The 18,956-nt window shown below is 41.9% G+C and overlaps 3 protein-coding genes and 1 pseudogene across 6 annotated transcripts in view; 3 read left to right on the top strand and 1 right to left on the bottom strand.

Annotated features, from left to right (window-relative positions):
• Positions 1-4,359, top strand: part of MIDEAS (mitotic deacetylase associated SANT domain protein) — a 67,582-nt gene extending 63,223 nt beyond the window's left edge. For all 3 annotated transcript variants that reach the window (XM_081293528.1, XM_081293529.1, XM_081293527.1), the window contains 2 exons: positions 348-544; positions 849-4,359. In XM_081293528.1, coding sequence (XP_081149654.1) covers positions 348-544; positions 849-1,029 — 378 coding nt within the window. In that variant the 3' untranslated portion in view covers positions 1,030-4,359. The remainder of the gene's footprint in view (positions 1-347; positions 545-848) is intronic.
• A 383-nt stretch (positions 4,360-4,742) lies between these two features.
• Positions 4,743-7,674, top strand: PNMA1 (PNMA family member 1). The gene has a single exon (XM_081292403.1). It carries the CDS (start codon positions 5,844-5,846, stop codon positions 6,903-6,905), a length of 1,062 nt encoding a protein of 353 aa, XP_081148529.1. The 5' UTR covers positions 4,743-5,843; the 3' UTR covers positions 6,906-7,674.
• Positions 7,675-12,288: 4,614 nt separating this feature from the next.
• The window catches only part of DNAL1 (dynein axonemal light chain 1), a 35,750-nt gene continuing 29,082 nt past the window's right edge, over positions 12,289-18,956 (bottom strand). The window contains exon 8 of the mRNA XM_081289521.1: positions 12,289-14,639. Within this exon, the coding sequence (XP_081145647.1) occupies positions 14,599-14,639 (41 nt within the window). The 3' untranslated portion in view covers positions 12,289-14,598. The remainder of the gene's footprint in view (positions 14,640-18,956) is intronic.
• On the top strand, positions 15,307-17,003 carry LOC308646513 (eukaryotic translation initiation factor 1-like; annotated as a pseudogene). Its single transcript has one exon. The product of its transcript is annotated as a eukaryotic translation initiation factor 1-like (transcript).

Below are 18,956 nucleotides of genomic sequence, written 5' to 3'. Positions count from 1 at the left end.
GCATGACGGCATGACGGCATGAGTGCACTAAATGACAGAAACTATGAACACAAGCTTCATTACCAAGATTCCCAGTCAGAAGCATCAAGAAGTTTTTACCAACTGAGGGCTTCCACAAAGGCTGCTGGAATTACCGTGCCAGCAACTTTGTAAATGATAGAGCTAGAGGCCACCCAAGACCCGGTGGGCTCCTGGATAGTAAGGTCCCTGTCACTGGAGGGATTCAAGTAGGTGCTAGGTGACAATTTGGCAGGAGTATATGACCTTTAAGGGCCTCTGTTCCCTGAGATACCAGAATTATGGATCTATGCTTCCCCGAATCACTCAACTCCTTGATTTCTCTCCAGGCCAATGACATTCTTATTCTCCGAAGCCACGAGTCTAATGCCCCTGAGTCGGCCGGTGGCCAGGCTTCAGAGAAGCCACGGGAGGGACCTGGGAAGTCACGAAGGGCACTGTCTTTTTCGGAGAGGAAGAAAAAAGCAGAGACATTTAATAAGACTCAAAATCAGGAGAACACTTTCCCTTGTAAAAAATGTGGCAGGTAAGATGGACACGCGGGGACCGGGTGAGGATCCGAGGGGGCGGGGCGGAAGTGGATTAGGGGAAGCGGCTGGGAGCCTTCGGCTTGTCTTTTGATTGGCTCAGAGAGTTTCCAGGACAGTGACGTCACCGAGCAGCTTTTGGGGATGGGGGGGAAGCTAATGAGGAGCGGTCCCGCCAAGAGTGGCGTCAGGGGCTGGGACGACACGACACGGGCCCGAGTCCGGGAGGCGGGGGCGCCACAGCCCTCTCCCCAGGGTTCGGGGGAGGGACCGTCCCCTTACCTGAGCCCCTCCGCTCCGCAGGGTGTTTTACAAGGTGAAGAGCCGCAGCGCGCACATGAAGAGCCACGCGGAGCAGGAGAAGAAGGCTGCGGCGCTGAGGCTGAGGGAGAAGGAGGCCGCCGCTGCCGCCGCCGCCGCTGCTGCCGCCGCCCCGCACCCGCAGGCGCTGCGAGAAGAGAGCGGTGCGGGCGAGAAGGGCTGAGCGGCCACCCGCCCCACTCCCAAGGCCCGGGCAGGGAGCGAGGACCGGGTCACGTGGACTTGTATCAACAAAACAAATAAGACAGTGAAATAAATGGCTCTTTCTTTATAAAGGCCCCAGGAGCAGTGGTAAGGGCTGCAGGATCCAGTTCTCTTTGCATTCAGTCTGTCGGAAGCTGTCCTTCTGCTTTCCTGGTTCCTGGAACTGTGAGAGTCCTGGTCCCCGGGGGGCGGCGGCCCCCAGCTGCCTCTCAGATCTCTGCTGCCTCTTTGCTGCTGCACAGCCTCTTCCCTCCTCTTGGCCTCCCCCCTCCTCGGTCTCCTGGAAGCCACCGTGGAGCCAAGCACAAGCTCACCCCCATTGCAGCATTATTTCCCCTCCCCAGAGGTTCTGGAAGGTTGCCTTGCCTCAAGCCCAGATAATGGGACTTAACTGGGAGGGAATGTGGTAGCCTGGCACCTGTGCTGTCCTTGCACAGCCGTGCCCAGGCCTAAGCTGCTCCAGTGACCCTGTCTTCAGGCTACCTCCTCCCCGGAGCGAAGCTGCCCCTGACAGGTACTGTCCCTCTGCTGCTTGCTAGCAGCCCTGCTGGGTCTGCAAAGTTTTCTCAAACATTTGGGAAAGGAGCCAGTGTTCCCTTCCCCTGCTCTCTGCTTGAACTGTCCAGAGGCTGGGAGCTGCAGGGCGAGGCCCCTGGGGGCTTCTGACAAGCCTGGCTCTTTGTGCTTTTCTCCTTTTTGCCAAATACTTTGGGGCTCTGGAGGCTGCTGAGGGAGCTTAGCCTCAGGCAGGTCCTGGTGAGGCCCAGCCTGTTCCTCCTTGGTGCCAGCTCCCTGCTTGCCTCTCTCCTGCCCTCAGCAGTTGCCACCTAACCCCACTGCACCCCACCCAGTGTTGATCTCCATAGCCCAGCCCCCAGTCCTGCACTCTGGAGATTTCTGGATCCTTCCCTGGGAGGGGGAGGTCTCCTAACTAGATTGAACAGGAGCCTTCATTCCTTGACTCGGGTCATTTGGGAGCTATTTATTTATTCTTAATATTTAATTTTTGACATCCTCTCAGGGACCAGGGGCCTCATGCATTCCAGAGGCCCAAGTGCATTTATCCCAAAACATGGCACCTTCTTGACATCCCCATCTCCACCCCAAGGCCCTAGGGTTCCTCATCTTGTTGCTTTGGTAGCTCTTGCCAAAAGGAATGATAGTAGCATTGAGAGAGGGTGGAAAAGAGGAGGGTGCCACCGAAGCCACACAGAGACTAGGAGGAGTGAGGGAGATCAAAGGCAGTTCTTGTTGCTGACCCTTCTGTACTTTGAAATTGCCTGAGGGAACTGGCAGAAGGTCAGAATTCTAGTATTGTTTACCAGGCCTGGATTCTGGCTCGAAGAAGCCATATTTGGCATGGAATCACTGAAGTGAAAAGACCAGAAGGTTCTGGAGGCCCTGTCACTTGCCATTCCCATAGGGGCCTAAGTTAATTTTCTGATCTCATTACCCAACTTTAATTGTGCAAAAGAAATTCCAAATGAATGTGTGTAAGACAGATCAACATACTAGGGAGGATCCAAAAAGGATTTATTCTGAGACTCTTCAGGAGATAGGCTAAAGTCATTATTCCAGCAACTTCGAATGAAAGAGGGTTTTAACTATGCTATCAGGTATTTTTCATATTCATTTGTACTTTAATATGGTTCTATAGAACCCAAGCTATGGGAGTAAGATTCCTGGACAACTACCTAGATCTCCAGCTTCCTTATTAGTTTACTAAAAGTCCCAAGATGGCAAAATCTGGTGTACCCTCTAGAAGCAGGAGGGCAGCAAATTAAGGCTCTCTTCTAAATCACTTCTATAATGAGTGCCTTCACAGCTTAGCCCCAAAGTGCTACCTATGTTTCCCATGGTTTGTTCTCTTTAAACCATACTTGGTTTCAGGCCCCTTTATGAACATGTGATAACAGAAACCTTCAGTCACATGAGACTTATGTTCAGTGGTAACATCTAGTTCTTGGAAATCTCTTTGAATAAGAAAGTGATTCTATTCTAAACTCACAGAAATGAGACCAGGCAAATGTAGCCAGGGAAAATCAAGATGGTATCTCTTGGTATTAATCAGATCAGAGTCCCTACTTTAGGAGGGCACATGCTTCAGTATACATTTGTATCTAGAATGCAGTGTGAAAATTGAAATGTTTAGAGGGCAGATGCAGTAGTGGTGAGTGACCTGTCAGTAAAATAGGTGCAAGCATAGAAGCTGGCATAGATATGTATACCCTTAATGGTGCTTTCTCCCTGTGAACGTGTTAGGCTTGTCTTTTGTTGCTGTTTTTCCCTCCTATTCAGAGCTCTGCTTTAAGAAGTTAAGTGACAAACACCTTCAGCTTTATAAATGTTCCCCCATACCATCTATCTATATCCATCTCCCGGCTCCCATCAGCATTCAGCTAAGGGTGTGAAACTGACCTAGTGCCTGTGTTCCAGACCATTTCTGAGGTCTCTTACCCATCCAAGGAGACAGTGCCATCATTACTGTCCTCCATGCCTTCAGCAGCCCCCTCACAGCTAAGGTACACACCCACCCCTCTGCCACCCAACCTCCACCCCTGGCACAGAGGTCTTATGCTGCTTATGTTTAAAGGGATTGCCTATATTTAAATGCCTCAGTGACCTAACCTCTTTCTTCTCATGTGCCAGATGTTAAGATGAAGGAGGAATACAACACATATTCAAGCCTCAACTGTTTCAATGTTTTCAATGGGGCTCACTTTTCTGGGATGTTATTTATTACCAGACTGGCAAGCTTAACTCCTTAGGTTTACAGGAAGTATGCATATTTTTATAAAACATTTGTGTCCACCCCATATTTGGCTGTGTTAATATTTGCCTCTAACAATTTGCAGCTAATTCACCTTTTTCCTCATTTGTCTCTAAACTGAAGGCCTTGTTGGAGGGGACAGAGCACAGGAACAGCCTTGACAGATTGTAATTATTGTAAAAAAATTTTAGTAGCATATAAATAAGTATATTCCTTTTACTTTGAAACAAAAATGATCAGACACTGCCTTTTGTGTGTTTGCTGCCTGTGGCACCCTTTTTTAAAAAGACTGTTACATATTAAAATAGTGTACATATATATATATAAATATTACCTCTTTTGCTGTACAGTTGTGATAGACCAGACTGAAGATTTTATTTTTTGTGTGCTTTTTATAAAAAATTAATACACTAAAGAGAATCTTGCTGATGTGATTGTAATGTACCTATGTAACTTATTTACTTTTGAATGTTCTTCTGTATCTTTAAACCTTTTATTAAATAAGGTTTTAAAAATTCAGAGTTGAATGCTGTTTTTTTTAGGGGGATTTTCACCATCTGGGGTTGATGTAAGTAGGCTTGTTTTGTTTGAAGGGAGATTACTTGACATTTTTGAGCCATAAAGATTCTGTTTTACCAGCTTATTGTCAAAAAGGCCAGAACAGGAGAAATAACTCACTGTTTGCCTGGCTACCGTGCAAGATGATAGCTGAATAGATAGATCGATCTTTTTATAAAAATTTAGACAAGAAGCCTTAAGTTAATGTTTTGTACACCAACATAAAGATGGCATACTATGACGTTTTCGTTTCATTGGGATTAAACGAATACAAAGGATACAGACTGTTGCTATCGGGTACATGGAAGCTGGGGTGCTGAAGAGTATTTTTATATACATCAAGCAGCGTGCCTAGGATGAATGAGTAACCTGAGGAGAAAAGTCCACCGTGATGCATGCATTTTTAACATTAGTCGACATCCACTCCAGAATTATCATTTTTTAAACATGGTGCTTAGCAGTATTTGTTTACTGTAAAAAGAATCTGGAAAATATGAAAAAGGAAATGCGCCATCAGAGAAAAGAATGCTGGAGCCCCTAGCTGGCACCATAGTAACCATTCGACCTGCGGGAGCACTCGGGTCTCGCGTCGTCTGAGACACCGTTGCCATGGCTACACTGGCGCGAGCGCCGCCGCGGGGGCGGTAGGGGCGGAGTGCAGAGTGTTAGCTGGCGGGCCCCGCCTTCCACTGCGGCAGTAACGAAGCGGCTGGTTGTGAGAAGGACGCGCCATCTCCCGCGCTGCGCCAGAGCTGCTGCAGCTGCTGTGGCCCGGGCGCTGGGCCACCTCTGCCCGCCCTCGCCTCCGCTGCCTCCAGTCCGTTTTCTCTGTTGCTCCCGCGCCTTAGCTGCTTCGGTCCCCAGTCCTCGCTGCCCGGAAGGGTCCCCGCACCAGCGAAGCCGCCACTCGCCGGCTGACCCGGCTGCCGTCGCGGATTGTCTCTCCCTCGGTCCGCCGAGGACCCGCTCCTGGTTCACCTGAAGGCCAGGCTTCGACCGCGAACGTCCGATTGACTTCGGGAGCACCTTTGAGCGAGCGCCCAGCCGCCGCGGCTGCAGGAGGAGCGGCCACGCCCCGCGAGCACAGTCGGCGATTCCCCGCCCTGAGGCTCGTGCCTTCGCCTCCCGCCTTCCTTTTCGCCTTCTGCACTGCAACGACGCGACGCCCCGGCTGCAGGCTGCGGACCCCAACCCGAGACGCAAGATGGCGACCGCCGCGTGACTGAGCTTCCCGAGACCCAGCTGCGCGGACCCGCCGGCCAACTGACTTTGGGGGCAGGAAAGGGGCGAGAGCAGAACTTTGGTGTCATTTGTTAATTGTGATTGCGTGAAGCTTGTCGCCCTCTGTCCTGCTTGGAGGGTGTGTCGCATTGTTCTAAATCGCAGAGTACGGTGAGCCAGTCTAATCCCTATTTGTATAATTGGCGCCCTTGATAGTTGGGGAAATGGCAATGACACTGTTGGAAGACTGGTGCAGGGGGATGGATGTGAACTCCCAGAGAGCTCTGCTGGTCTGGGGAATCCCAGTAAACTGTGATGAGGCTGAAATCGAAGAGACCCTCCAGGCTGCGATGCCTCAGGTACCCTATCGAGTACTTGGGAGAATGTTCTGGAGGGAAGAAAATGCGAAAGCAGCCTTGTTAGAGCTCACTGGGGCGGTAGATTACGCCGCGATCCCCAGGGAGATGCCAGGTAAAGGAGGAGTTTGGAAAGTGGTCTTTAAGCCCCCCACTTCCGATGCTGAGTTTTTAGAAAGGTTGCACCTCTTTCTAGCTAGAGAGGGGTGGACCGTGCAAGATGTTGCCCGTGTCCTTGGGTTTCAGAATCCTGTTCCCGCCCCAGGTCCAGAAATGCCAGCAGAGATGCTCAACTACATTTTGGATAATGTTATTCAGCCTCTTGTTGAGTCCATATGGTACAAGAAGCTGACTCTGTTCTCGGGGAGAGACATCCCTGGGCCTGGAGAGGAGACCTTTGATCCGTGGCTGGAGCACACTAATGAGGTCATAGAAGAGTGGCAGGTGTCTGATGTAGAAAAGAGGCGGCGGTTGATGGAGAGTCTGAGAGGCCCCGCCGCTGATGTTATTCGCATCCTCAAGACCAACAACCCTGCCATAACCACCGCGGAATGCCTGAAGGCGCTTGAGCAGGTGTTTGGGAGCGTGGAGAGCTCTAGGGATGCGCAGGTCAGATTTCTGAACACTTACCAGAACCCAGGAGAAAAGTTATCTGCTTATGTCATTCGTCTGGAGCCTTTGCTGCAGAAGGTGGTGGAGAAGGGGGCCATTGATAAAGATAACGTGAACCAGGCCCGCCTGGAGCAGGTCATTGCCGGGGCCAACCACAGCGGGGCCATCCGGAGGCAGCTGTGGCTGACAGGGGCTGCGGAAGGGCCGGCCCCTAACCTTTTCCAGTTGCTGGTGCAGATCCGCGAGGAGGAGGCCAAGGAGGAAGAGGAGGAGGCTGAGGCCGCTCTACTGCAGTTAGGCCTGGAGGGGCACTTCTAAGTATCAGGAGAGGGGGCTTTAGTGCAGACCTAGATCACAGCTGCTTTCGTTATACTTGTGCGGTCTTCAGGCGTGTCTCTTGAGTAGTGAAGACTTAGCCTTTTATTTATTTATTTTTTTGTTTTGTTTTTTTCCCCCCGGGGTGGGTGGGACAGGGCGGGGGAGTCAGGCCTGCATACCCCTGTAACATCCGTAAAATTGTGCAAGCGAGCACAGTAAGCTGCAGCAATGATACAAGTGGGTCATGCTGGCTAAAACGCCAGAGAAAGGCTTGGACACAATGATTGGTGCAAGCTGTCATCGTGGCATCATCGTCCTTCGTGAAAAAACGTGAACCTGTGACACTTCCTATTGAGATAAATGTGAAATTGCATGTTCAGATGTTTAGTGCAGGGCCTGGCTCATGGGAAGTGTTCAGTAAAAATGTGAACTGTTATATTTGTTACTAATATTGTGACTAGTTTGTGTTTACTGTAAATTGCTCCTGATTTATATTAATGGAACTAAATGCGAATTTATTAGTTGCTATTGCTCAGCTTTACAATGCAGATTTATTTCTTATCTTTTGGCATCAATTTAACTGAAAAGTATTCTGAGACTACAAAATGTGTATGGAAATACTGCAGTTATGGAGCTGTGTAAATCAAGTTTTCACAGGATGAGATAAATCGCATGGGGAGGTTGGTATGAGTAACCCAATTCCTCCACTTCTGGTCTTTGTTACGAAATAATTCTTGTTCATGCTGATTCTAAGTGTTCAAAATTTGAAGTTATCAAATAGACGTATACAAATAAAAATAATTTAAAAGTTCTATGGACTTCTCATTTTTTTGACATGTATAAAAATTTTCAGTGTAACTAAGGTCTCTATAATTTTTTTCTTATGAAGACTTTCCCCTGTCAGAAGTATCTATCTAATCTTAATTTTAATTACTATGTGACCTTAAATAGCATGGTTTTACATGTTTTCTTCAAGGCAAATGTTAGAAGGTTAACATATGTATTAATACAGAATTCTAGAAAATTCTGAAATGAGATTTAGGAGGTTATCTGGTAATGTTTTTTTCCTCCCTTTTAAAGTCACTTTGCAGTTAAAATTGCTTAACTGAAGAAATAACTTATAATTAAGTCATCATTCGGTGGAAAGTTAATTTTTACAGCAGCCATTTCATATCTAGAAGATATAAAGAGTTGAAAGGCTTAAAAACATATTTGGCTGTAGAGATTCAGTGATTGCAGGTGTATATCCATGAAGTAAAAATACAAATGTTAAGTGTTCTTTTGGGGTTTCTCTTAATAAGATTTTAAAATTATAGCTGACTCACATGTGCATATGTTTGTGCATATGTTCATATGGCATGGGGTTTATAAAGAGTAATATTGATATTTTTCTAGATTTGTCTATAGACTTGTACCTTTATGTTCCACATCACAACCGGTTCCTCTGTGTCATTCCTCCCCTTGCAAACGTCACCCTTTTTATGTCCTCATCCCCCTCAACAGATATGCATGTTTTCACTTCCCCTGACAATCACTTGCCATGTCTCCCCACCCCACCTACCAGACTCAATTTCCCCTACCATCCCGGGCATCACATTTCATTCACACTCCGGGCTCCTCCTCAGTTCTCAAGACATTATGTAGTTCTTCCACAAGAATACTACACCAGCCTTCCATCCCCCAGCACACATTTCACACACTTTATACACACATCCTGTTACCATGTGCCAACCAGCCACATTCCCAATCTGTACACACGTACATATTACATTTTTTAAAAGTAAAGGGAGGTTTTTCATTTTTCACCCAATATGTTAGGAGCATTCTGGTTGGGTTACATACATTTGGGTTATATACTATTTGCTCCGTTTTTTGTTTTGTTTTTTGTTTGGTTGGTTGGTTTTTTTGTTTTGTTTTTTTAGTGCTGGGGTTCAAACCCAAGGCCTTACACATTCTAGGCAATTGCAAGTGTACAACCAGCCCTGTATCTTTTTACAGCTGCAGAATCAATTACATCCTAGGAGGTAAGGTCTGACTCCTTTTATTTAATCATATGTAACAACTGTTTGTGTCTACATGTGCACATGTACATATTTATTGCAATATATAAAAATAAAATGATGTCAGGATCCTAGATGCCCATCCTTTGTTCTTAAAAAACAACCAGAAATAACTGAGCTGTTTATGCTATGAACTGTAGGCTCAGAAAATTTTAAGAAGGGATAGCAGCAAGAAACATCCTCATTACTTTGGATTAGACAGAGGGAGTGAAAGGAGGGGGAGGGGGCCTGGGTAGGAATGATAGAATGAATTGCACATTATTACCCTGTGCATATATGATTACATGACTGCGTAACTCTACTTCATGTACAACCAGAAGTATGATAAATTATACTCCAATTATGTATGGTGTGTCAAAATGTGTTGTCATGTATAGCTATTTAGAACAAATTAGAAATTTAAAAATCTTGCATAATCAAAGAACTATGGAATAAGAGGTAGAGACTGTGCCACAGTCTATTCTATGACCAAAATTATATTTTGCCTGATAGCAAAGAATATATGCTGACACAATGTGTAATGTTACTGATGTTGCTAGTTGTCCTTGCACCTCAAGCTTTACTTTGTGCACTTCTGGAAGTAAGGCAAGGGCAGGAATGGGCAATTGCAGTAGTAATTTGCTCTTTCCAGGAGCCAAAAAAATTTGAAATGAATAAAGATTTATTAACCTGGGAAAGGAGGTTATCACTGGTACTAAATGACCAAAAAAAAGTTAGGCATGAAGAAATGAGACAGTCACTCTTTCTCTCTCCATTTTCCTCCTTTTAAGCCACTTCCTGTTCCGCCCACCCATCCACCCAATCCACAGCTGCATGGACTACGTCATCCAAAATCTGAATTTCTTCAGAAGTGAGTATCATGAGAAGTTTACAGTTGCTCTAATTAGTTAAAACTAATGATCACATAACAAAGATACTATTTATAAAATAACACAATTTATTACTATTTTAAAACAAGTCTCACAAAATAACATTCAGAAACTCAATATTTCTAAATAATTTAACACACAATAAGTTTAGTCATAAAGTCATGCTACAAAACTCCCATGTATAAAAGATTATTACTGGAGTATTAATAGATGTCAAAATGTTCAGAATGGAGTGGCTTCTAGAAGCCAAAGACCGGAATGACGCTCACACTCATAACACATAACCTGGGAGAAGTAGCTGGCTATAAGTAGATTCTCTTCAGCTTCAAATTCACCAGTCTTTTGATAGGAGTGATCCCTTGAGGCAGTAGCACCTCAGAAAAACTTCGCCACAACTTCATTTAGTCAACATCTAAATTAATTTTTAAAAACTAGATGTGGGAAAGATAACTCACAAAGTTTCTATCTGAGCAGAATTACTTGACACATCCTCAGAGGGATGATCTCAGATGTAGCAGACATGGAAGATGATGACCCAAGCATGGAAACTGGGAAATCCTGACTGATTACACTGGCAGACAGCAGCTGCTCATGTGGGCTTAGAATGAGCAAGGGTGAGGGTTGATTCTCTTAACTCTATGTACAGGTTAAGTATTTATCCACCTGTCCTTTGGAAGTACTTTCCACTAACATCCAGTTCATAATTTTAAAGTGCAAATCTATTGAAAAATAGTTTTCTCTCTCCCACCCCCAAGTTAAATTTGCTAGATCATAATTTGGTTGGTTCCCTCTAATCTGCCCAATATGGGATATTAGCTAGAATCCAATTGTGGACTTCAAGTGTTGAGTGAAGTTTTACCAATTTGTCTTAGAAGAAGATTAAGACTCAGTCTAGTTCTTCCTTTCAGTGTCCTTCCTTTACAGTCACTGATTAACAAGTAGGTAGGAATAGAGATATAGATATTTCTAAAAGTTCAGTGTTTTTAAACATATAATTCTTAATTTTTTAAAAATTTCACCTATTTTATAATTTTACAAAAAGAAAGCAGTAAGACATGCTGGAGTAAAGACAAAGGAATGTGGTCACATTAGCTGTGTCTGAAGCAGCACCAACTCTGCTATACTGAATCTTGTTTCATTATTTACAGACACATTAAACAGCCCAAATAAAGAAAGTGTGTGCCAAATTCAAAGGAATGAATTTCTGGTAAGGGATAACTAGCAGTTTAGCAGTTTTCTCCTTTTACCAATACTTAACAATGTATAAGGTCTTAATGAACTAATGGTCTGACCGCAGTCAGAGAGGCACTAACTACTCATGATCAATGCTTTGACACTTCTCCCCAATTTTTAAAAGCAATTGATTAAATACAACCATCTGAGCTGGCCCTATGCTTTCCATTTAGTTCTAAGACAAACCCAGGTAGAAGATTCAACTCTATTTACATATTACCAACTCTGAGAATCAGACAACACTCAAGATTCATTTCTCATGCCTTCTATGCTTTCAGACCACTGGCAAAAAGTTTCAGAAGTACTCATTCAAGTGGAAATTCCCACTCAAGAACCACATTTAAGTGTCTTCTACAACCTTTTCATGTGGAATGGATCCAGTAAACATACCAAGTTATAGACCAGTTATCATGAGCAGGCAGACATTCTTCTGGTCACACTCAAAATCAATGTTTATACAACCTAATTTTCATGATAAATTTTACGTAATATTTTTTCTGTATTTAATGATGGTCATAGTCTGCAAAAATTTGTGCATTAGACAATGATTATATATTTTCTAAAGTATATGCAAAATATTAAACTTTAGAGACAAGTTGGATTCTGTTGATAGTAACAGAGAGGTAGGTTAATAATCACTGTCCTTAAAAAGCAAGGATGCTAAGAAATAAAAGCTGAGACCCTGTTGAAAAAAGATAAGCTGAACCTTCCAGCCCTGAGTTTCTAATACTATGTGAAACTTATGAGAATGAGCATTACAAAAATGGAAAACATTACTGGCCATTTCCTCCCACTCATGATTATTAAAAACAGCACATTCTCATAACAATTCCAGTGGCACATGGCCTTAGAATGAAAAATGGACCCGGGACAAAAAGAACCAGAGCAAAAAGCACTGGTTTTTAACCACAGGAGAATGTCTTCCTACTTTTTGCCCAAGGGCCAGATAGCAAAGTCTGGTGACATCTTTTGTTGCCACAACTAGGAAGGGGGAGCTACTGGCATCTATCCGGGCCAGGGATGCTGAATATCTTCATAATATACAGGATGGCCACCCACAACAATTAATTATATAGGCCAAAATGGAAATAGTGGCAAGGCCTCGAACCTCTTGTTTAAAGGAAGAAACTCCTGTGAACAGAACATATTATGTTTCAAGATCTGACAAGGGGTAAGTCATAAGCTTAGAATTAGGGAAGGTAGAAACGTTGAATTCCTTGATAGACTAAAATAAAATTCACTGTGAAAAATTAAAATACTGGACTATTCCAGAGCTCTACCATCATTTAAAGAAATTTAAATGATTCACTAATAGAGGAGCACAGATAGCATCTGTTCCAACTAGGTCAAATATCTAATCTTAGAGGCATAAAACCAAAGGCATTTAATATCAACTAAATTTGCATCAGTAAGGGTTGATTTAAGGAATGATTTGAGAGAATATCCTGAACCTTCATACATCCAAACATCCATTTTCTAACTGCATGAATTCTGGCTTTAATTCCAGGGAAAGGGATGCACAAAAGTTATTGAAAGACTTGAGTAGAACTGAATATGAATTTCGTGTGAAATGGATAAAGCACCTTGCGTTTCTATGATATCTACCAGTGATTGAAAGATGAGGAGATTATGAGAAAATTAATTCTTGTATTACATAATTCAGAAAAACCAAACACTAAAACTGTAAGCCATTGCATAAATTCAATACAAAGTCATCCATTTTCTATTATGTTCACTTTTGTAGTAACCTTTAGAAAATATACCCATATATAGCAACATGGCTTCCAGATTGCCTACTGAATGAAGTGCAAACTACAAATGAAGAAGATGGTTTTCCCTCTCAGCTTAAAGGCTTTAAACATCACCAAGGAGAATGAAGGTTCAATGTGTCTGGTTCATAAAAGGAATGCCAAAGGCTTTGTATGTATAAGCCAGTCAGGGTAAAGGTTTCTTCCAAAAAAATTGAAAGGAAGAGCTAAAAGGAGCTAAAAAAGTGTTAGACTAAGTATTCTTGTTTGGATTTAGAGTTGATTGTCAAAGCAGTGGTCCCTTTTGATCAGACTGATTCTTAAAGAACCAAGTAATTCCTACTTAAATTGTAGCAGTAAATTTCTGAAACCTAGGGCTACTTATTCAATCACTTTAAAAAAAAAAGTGTCTCCCCTCTTTCGCTGTGATTTCATGTAAATAAAATCACACAAGTAGATGGGGAAACAAGAATTAACAGTCTCTGGTTGAGAGACTTTAGGCACAATTTGGCAGGGGGCCCCTGACTTCTTTTCTGTAATTTATTAGTGATTCAGTCATGGCCTGCTATGGACTTCCTCTGGTTACTGATAATATCTTTCATTTTCCAGAAAAAAAAAGATTTCTTGAATGACAGCTCCTAATTTCTGCATCTAACTATTGCTTTGCAGTTTTGAGGTTAAGTCATCCACAATGCTTCATATAGAAGGCAATCCTCAAACATACTGCCATTTGCCTGGGATCCCATACTGAAACATCTCTTCTCTTTTCCCTCTACAATCACTTACATAATACACTCTACAAGCTGTTTAACCTAGAACTTCTCAAAAAATATATTTGAAATACTAAGCTTCATTTTATTGAGAAATATCAAATTCAATATTTAAGTCTGTACCCTTCTAACCATAACAATGGGGTCATTAGACCAAATAATTGGGACAAATTTTGATGTATATCAATGGTCTATATTTAGGCTAGGACTACTGACCGCTGCTTTAAACATATAAAGAACTATAAACCAAAAAGTATGCTTAAGGCCAGGCCTACCTGAGTAACATGGCCACGTTTCTGGTCAAAGAAGTGATCATGAGAGTCATTTTAACCACTGACCTTGATCACAGAATGACTGATTGTACACAGTGACTCAAGTGGTCATGTATATAAAGACAACCTAAATTCCAGTTGACAAAGTACACATTTTTGGAAAAGCAAGTAAGTAAATATAACATGAGCTAGAAGGCCTCCAAGATATTAATCTTCCCTTTTTCACCATAGTGTTTCCAACTGGGACTTTGGAGTCTTGGTTCCAGGGCTGTGCTGCAGTTCTGAGAGGAACTCTTCCCATCACCATGCTGCCTTCTAAACCAAAGGCATGATACCTTCATGTTGTAAGGAGATGGACCTTCTACAGATTCAAAAGTGTATCTTTTAAAATGCCCAGTCTAAAAATAGTAAACTAATTGAATAAAGAACATTTGTTCCTTTGCTATTAAAAATGACTGGTCTACAAATATCAGTAGATGGGGCCACATAATATATAATTGGGACTGAAGACAAAGATGGAAAATTTGTAATTTTGAAAACAAGAACTAGACTATATAAAGTTGGTGACACGGTTTGGGGAAGCAACACCAAATAGGTTTTTAAAAGGATGGAGGGGAGAGATTTGTTTTATCTTAGGAACTTTTTGCCCCACACAGAATCTTTAAAATAGAGAATTATACAAAACTTATCTATTGTTCTCATTACATTTAAATAAGTTAACACAATGTGGAAAATATGGCATTAATTTTCTTCTTCCTCATCCCCTTTAATTACTGGAGTACCTAAAATGAAAAGAAAATTATTTCTGGTCATTTTCAACAGATTATTAATATTCTAAATGAAAATATTTTCCTAAGGAAGTCTGAGATGTTATGAAATGTGCCATAATAAAAATAATTTTATAAAATAATCTCTTAAGGGCTGGGGCTGAGGCTCGGTGGTAGAGTGCTCGCCTAGCATGCATGAAGCACTGGGCTTGATCCTCAGCACCACATAAAAATAAAATTGAGATATTGTGTCCACCTAAAACTAAAAAATAAATATTTTTAAAAAGATCACTTAATGGGGCTGGGGATGTGGCTCAAACGGTAGCGTGCAGCCCGGGTTCGATCCTCAGCACCACATACAAACAAAGATGTTGTGTCCGCCGAGAACTAAAAAAAAAAAATAAATATTAAAAATTCTCTCTCTCTCTCTCTCTCTCACTCTTTAAAAAAAAAAAAAAGATCACTTAAGTTTCAAATTCTCTAAAAAGGCTTTCAGAAGAATCCACAGTGGATTAATATAAATACTTATGAATATTTGGTGCCCCAAATGCAGAGTTGCAAATAAAAATGACCACAAGTGTCTACAGAAAATAAAGTAGCCCAGTCACTGAGCTGCCACCAAGGACTCAGCAGCCTCCCCCTGGAGCCCCCTTGCTTCGCGACGCCCCCCCCCCCATATGGTATGTCCGCTATCCAGAACCTCCACTCTTTCGACCTCTTTGCTGATGCAAGTAAGGGTGATGACCTGCTTCCTGCTGGCACTGAGGATTATATTCATATAAGAATTCAACAGAGAAACAGCAGGAAGACCCTTACTACTGTCCAAGGGATCGCTGATGATTACGATAAAAAGAAACTAGTGAAGGCGTTTAAGAAGAAATTTGCCTGCAATGGTACTGTAATTGAGCATCCAGAATATGGAGAAGTAATTCAGCTACAGGGTGACTAGCGCAAGAACATATGCCAGTTCCTGGTAGAGATTGGACTGGCTAAGGACGATCAGCTGAAGGTTCATGGGTTTTAAGTGCTTGTGGCTCACTGAAGCTTAAGTGAGGATTTCCTTGCAATGAGTAGAATTTCCCTTCTGTCCCTTGTCACAAGTTTAAAAACCTCACAGCTTGTATAATGTAACCATTTGGGGTCCGCTTTTAACTTGGACTAGTGTAACTCCTTCATGCAATAAACTGAAAAGAGCCAAAAAAAAAAAAAAGAAAGAAAGAAAGAAAGAAAATAAAGTAAGCCCTGCACACATTAACAATTTTCTATGTTAAGTACAAAGAAATATTTTTCATTTTCACAAAAAATATGTCCTCTGGTGCCAGAAATCTGAATTTTTTGTGAACTTCTCCAATTATTAAAGATTGGAGATTTAAAAAAAGAACAAAACTGAACCCCTGCAGAGGAAACAAAACATATCTGCAGGCCCTCAGTGGACCATCATATATACTTTGTCCAGCTTCTTTTGCTTAATATATTTGTATGATTCGTCTATGTTGTGTGAAGTTGTAGTTTATTCATTTTCATTGATGCTTACTTTCCCTTGTATACATATGCTATAATTTATTCTATTGTTGATGGACGAATGGGTTATTTCCAATTTTTAGCTATTAATAGTGCCTCTACGAACATTCTTTTTTTGTATGTGGTGCTGAGGATTGAACCCGGACTACACGCATGCCAGGCAAGCTTGAGCCACATCCTCAGCCCTCTATGAACATTCTTATACATGACTTTTGGAAACATATCTTTTTCTTTGGAGTATATATCTGGAGAGAAGCTGCTGGACCACAAAGGATGTATTTGTAGAGCTTTTGTAGATAATATCAGTTTTCCAAAGTTTCATTATCTAGCAGGGTATGAGTGCTCTAGCTCTTCCATGTCCCCACTAGCATTTGGCATTGTCTATCATTTTTAAGATTCCTCAGTTTTGCTTATAAGCAAGAGAAGAGTATCAAAAATAGGCAGATTAGTGACCACAGCCATTTCTGTTCTCTTCTACCCCTTTGATTCAGGAAAGACCAAGATGGTTCTTCTGAAACTGTTCAGATTGGCCTAAGGTCATTATTTGGTCCCTAAAGTACAACATGACTTGGTTTATTCAGGGTCTACATGGGGGGTTCTGTTTCATTTTTAAGGGAAGGGGTTCATTTCCTTTGTGCAACTCTAAAGGGAGTAAAGACAAATGATTTCAAATGGTTTCTAGAGTCCAACCAAAGAATTTGTGTATATGTGTGTGTGTGTGTGTGTGTACGTATGTGTGTTGGGGATCATGAATAAGAATATGTACATGCTAAGTACATACTCTACCACTGAGCTTTTTATTTTAAATTTCTTTTTAAATTTAATAATATTTATTCACACAAATATAGCATAAACAGAGTCATAAAACTAATTATTATACTCACCACCCAATTTAGGAAATAAAACATTACTAGTATCTTAGAAGTCTTTCAGCTTCTTTCTGATTATTCCTGTATCTCCCTACAAGAGGTAATCTATTACCTTTTATATTTTACCCCTAGGTATGTATCTAGATGGGAAAAAAGAACATTCTATATGGTTCTTTTTATATAAAACTCTAGAAAACATAAACTGATCTAAAGGGACATGAAGCAGGTCAGTGAGTGCCTTGGGAGGGGTGATGGTAAGGAGTAGGAGTGAAGGATTACAAAGAGGCACAAAGAAACTTTTGAGGCTAAGCCACATGTTCATTATGTAAACTATCGTGATGGTTCCATAGATGTATATACAAAAAACTTATCAAATTGTATACTTTTCCTTGACTGTCTTTCTAGAGATTCTAAAGTGTCTTTCCACTGGGATGCAGCTCCATTTAAGAGCAACTGCTACAATAAGTTGGGGTGAATAAAATGTTTTGAGTACTGAGCATTAGATATATTAGATTAATATATTAGATATATTAGATATAGTCATGGGGGGATGAAGACAAAATGGGATTGAAAGGATGGAACACAGAGAAGTTGGGTGGTAAGGAGGTGAGAAGGGATAATGGATAATGAAGCCTGAAGCACAGACAACTAGGTCCTTTGTTTGGGTTGTGACTCTCAGGAAGCTCATAGTAAAGACAAAGGCAAATACGCCTTTGACACATAGTATGATAATGATGGTTAGCATCACCACCACCACCACTGTGTCTTGGATATTACTTAGTCTTTTTTTTTTTTTTTAAAGAGAGTATGAGAGAGGAGAGAGAGAGAGAGAGAGAGAGAGAGAGAGAGAGAGAGAGAGAGAGAGAGAGAGAGAGAATTTTTTTTTTAATATTTATTTTTTTAGTTTTCGGCGGACACAACATCTTTGTTGGTATGTGGTGCTGAGGATCGAACCCGGGCCGCACGCATGCCAGGCGAGCGCGCTACCGCTTGAGCCACATCCCCAGCCCATTACTTAGTCTTTTATTCTCAGTATTTCCTTTTCATCCACATAACCAGACAGGCTAGTCAGCTCTGTGTATTACTGTTCATGGGGAGTATGGAGAGCAGAAAAAAATGCACTGTTTTTGTCTTTGAAAAGCTTCAGAAGACATTGAGAAGATATTATTTGTGAGAGGATACAGAATAATGTGGATAAGGAGCGGGATGATGATTTTTCCCAAACATCTGAGGATGGCAGAAGAGAGGGAGGTCTTGAGGTTATGGAACCGTAGGAATCTCAGCCCTGCTTCCTAACAGCACCTCTGGGAGGAGATAAACCCAGAAGGGATTGTCTGTTTTATCTCAGGAGGTAATCCTATGGCCACAAAGATTTCATTCTCAAAAAGACACTTTCTTTTTTTTTAAATTATTTTTTTTAGTTGTAGTTGGACATTTATTTATTTTTATGTGGTGCTGAGGATCAAATGCCTCACACATGCTAGACAAGCACTCTATTGATAAGCCCTAAACCTAGCCCCCAAAAAGGCACTTTCTTTTTTTTTTTAATATTTATTTTTTAGTTGTAATTGGACACAACACCTTTATTTATTTTTATGTGATGCTGAGGATCGAACCCAGGGCCTTGCGCTTGCTAGGTGAATGCTCTACTGCTAAGCCACAACCCCAGCCCAAAAATGACACTTTCTTAACCCAAGTGGAGCATAGATGAGGCAGGGAGCAGGCAGGATGAGTTCTGAAAGGGCCCCAGGAATGGGGACAATAGATACCTTGGTAGTAACCTTAGCGGACAGTTTACCTATGACCATGCTTCACATGACCTGTTTCTATAATGATGGCATAATTCAGAGACCTTAAGAATGACTGACAGACTAAATTTCTGAACAGTCTAGCTAAAATGAATTGGGGAGGAGATGTTCAAAGTCAAAATGAAGTCCATATA

Source organism: Spermophilus citellus (assembly GCF_964194105.1).
Source record: "Spermophilus citellus genome assembly, chromosome: 4".
NCBI classification, from domain to species: Eukaryota; Metazoa; Chordata; class Mammalia; order Rodentia; family Sciuridae; genus Spermophilus; species Spermophilus citellus.
Note: the sequence above shows the minus strand (reverse complement) of the source record. Positions and strands in the feature narration are given on the sequence as shown.

Bases quoted from the DNA above. Each gene is read 5' to 3' on its own strand.
- PNMA1 (XM_081292403.1), top strand. From the start codon at position 5,844: ATGGCAATGACACTGTTGGAAGACTGGTGCAGGGGGATGGATGTGAAC.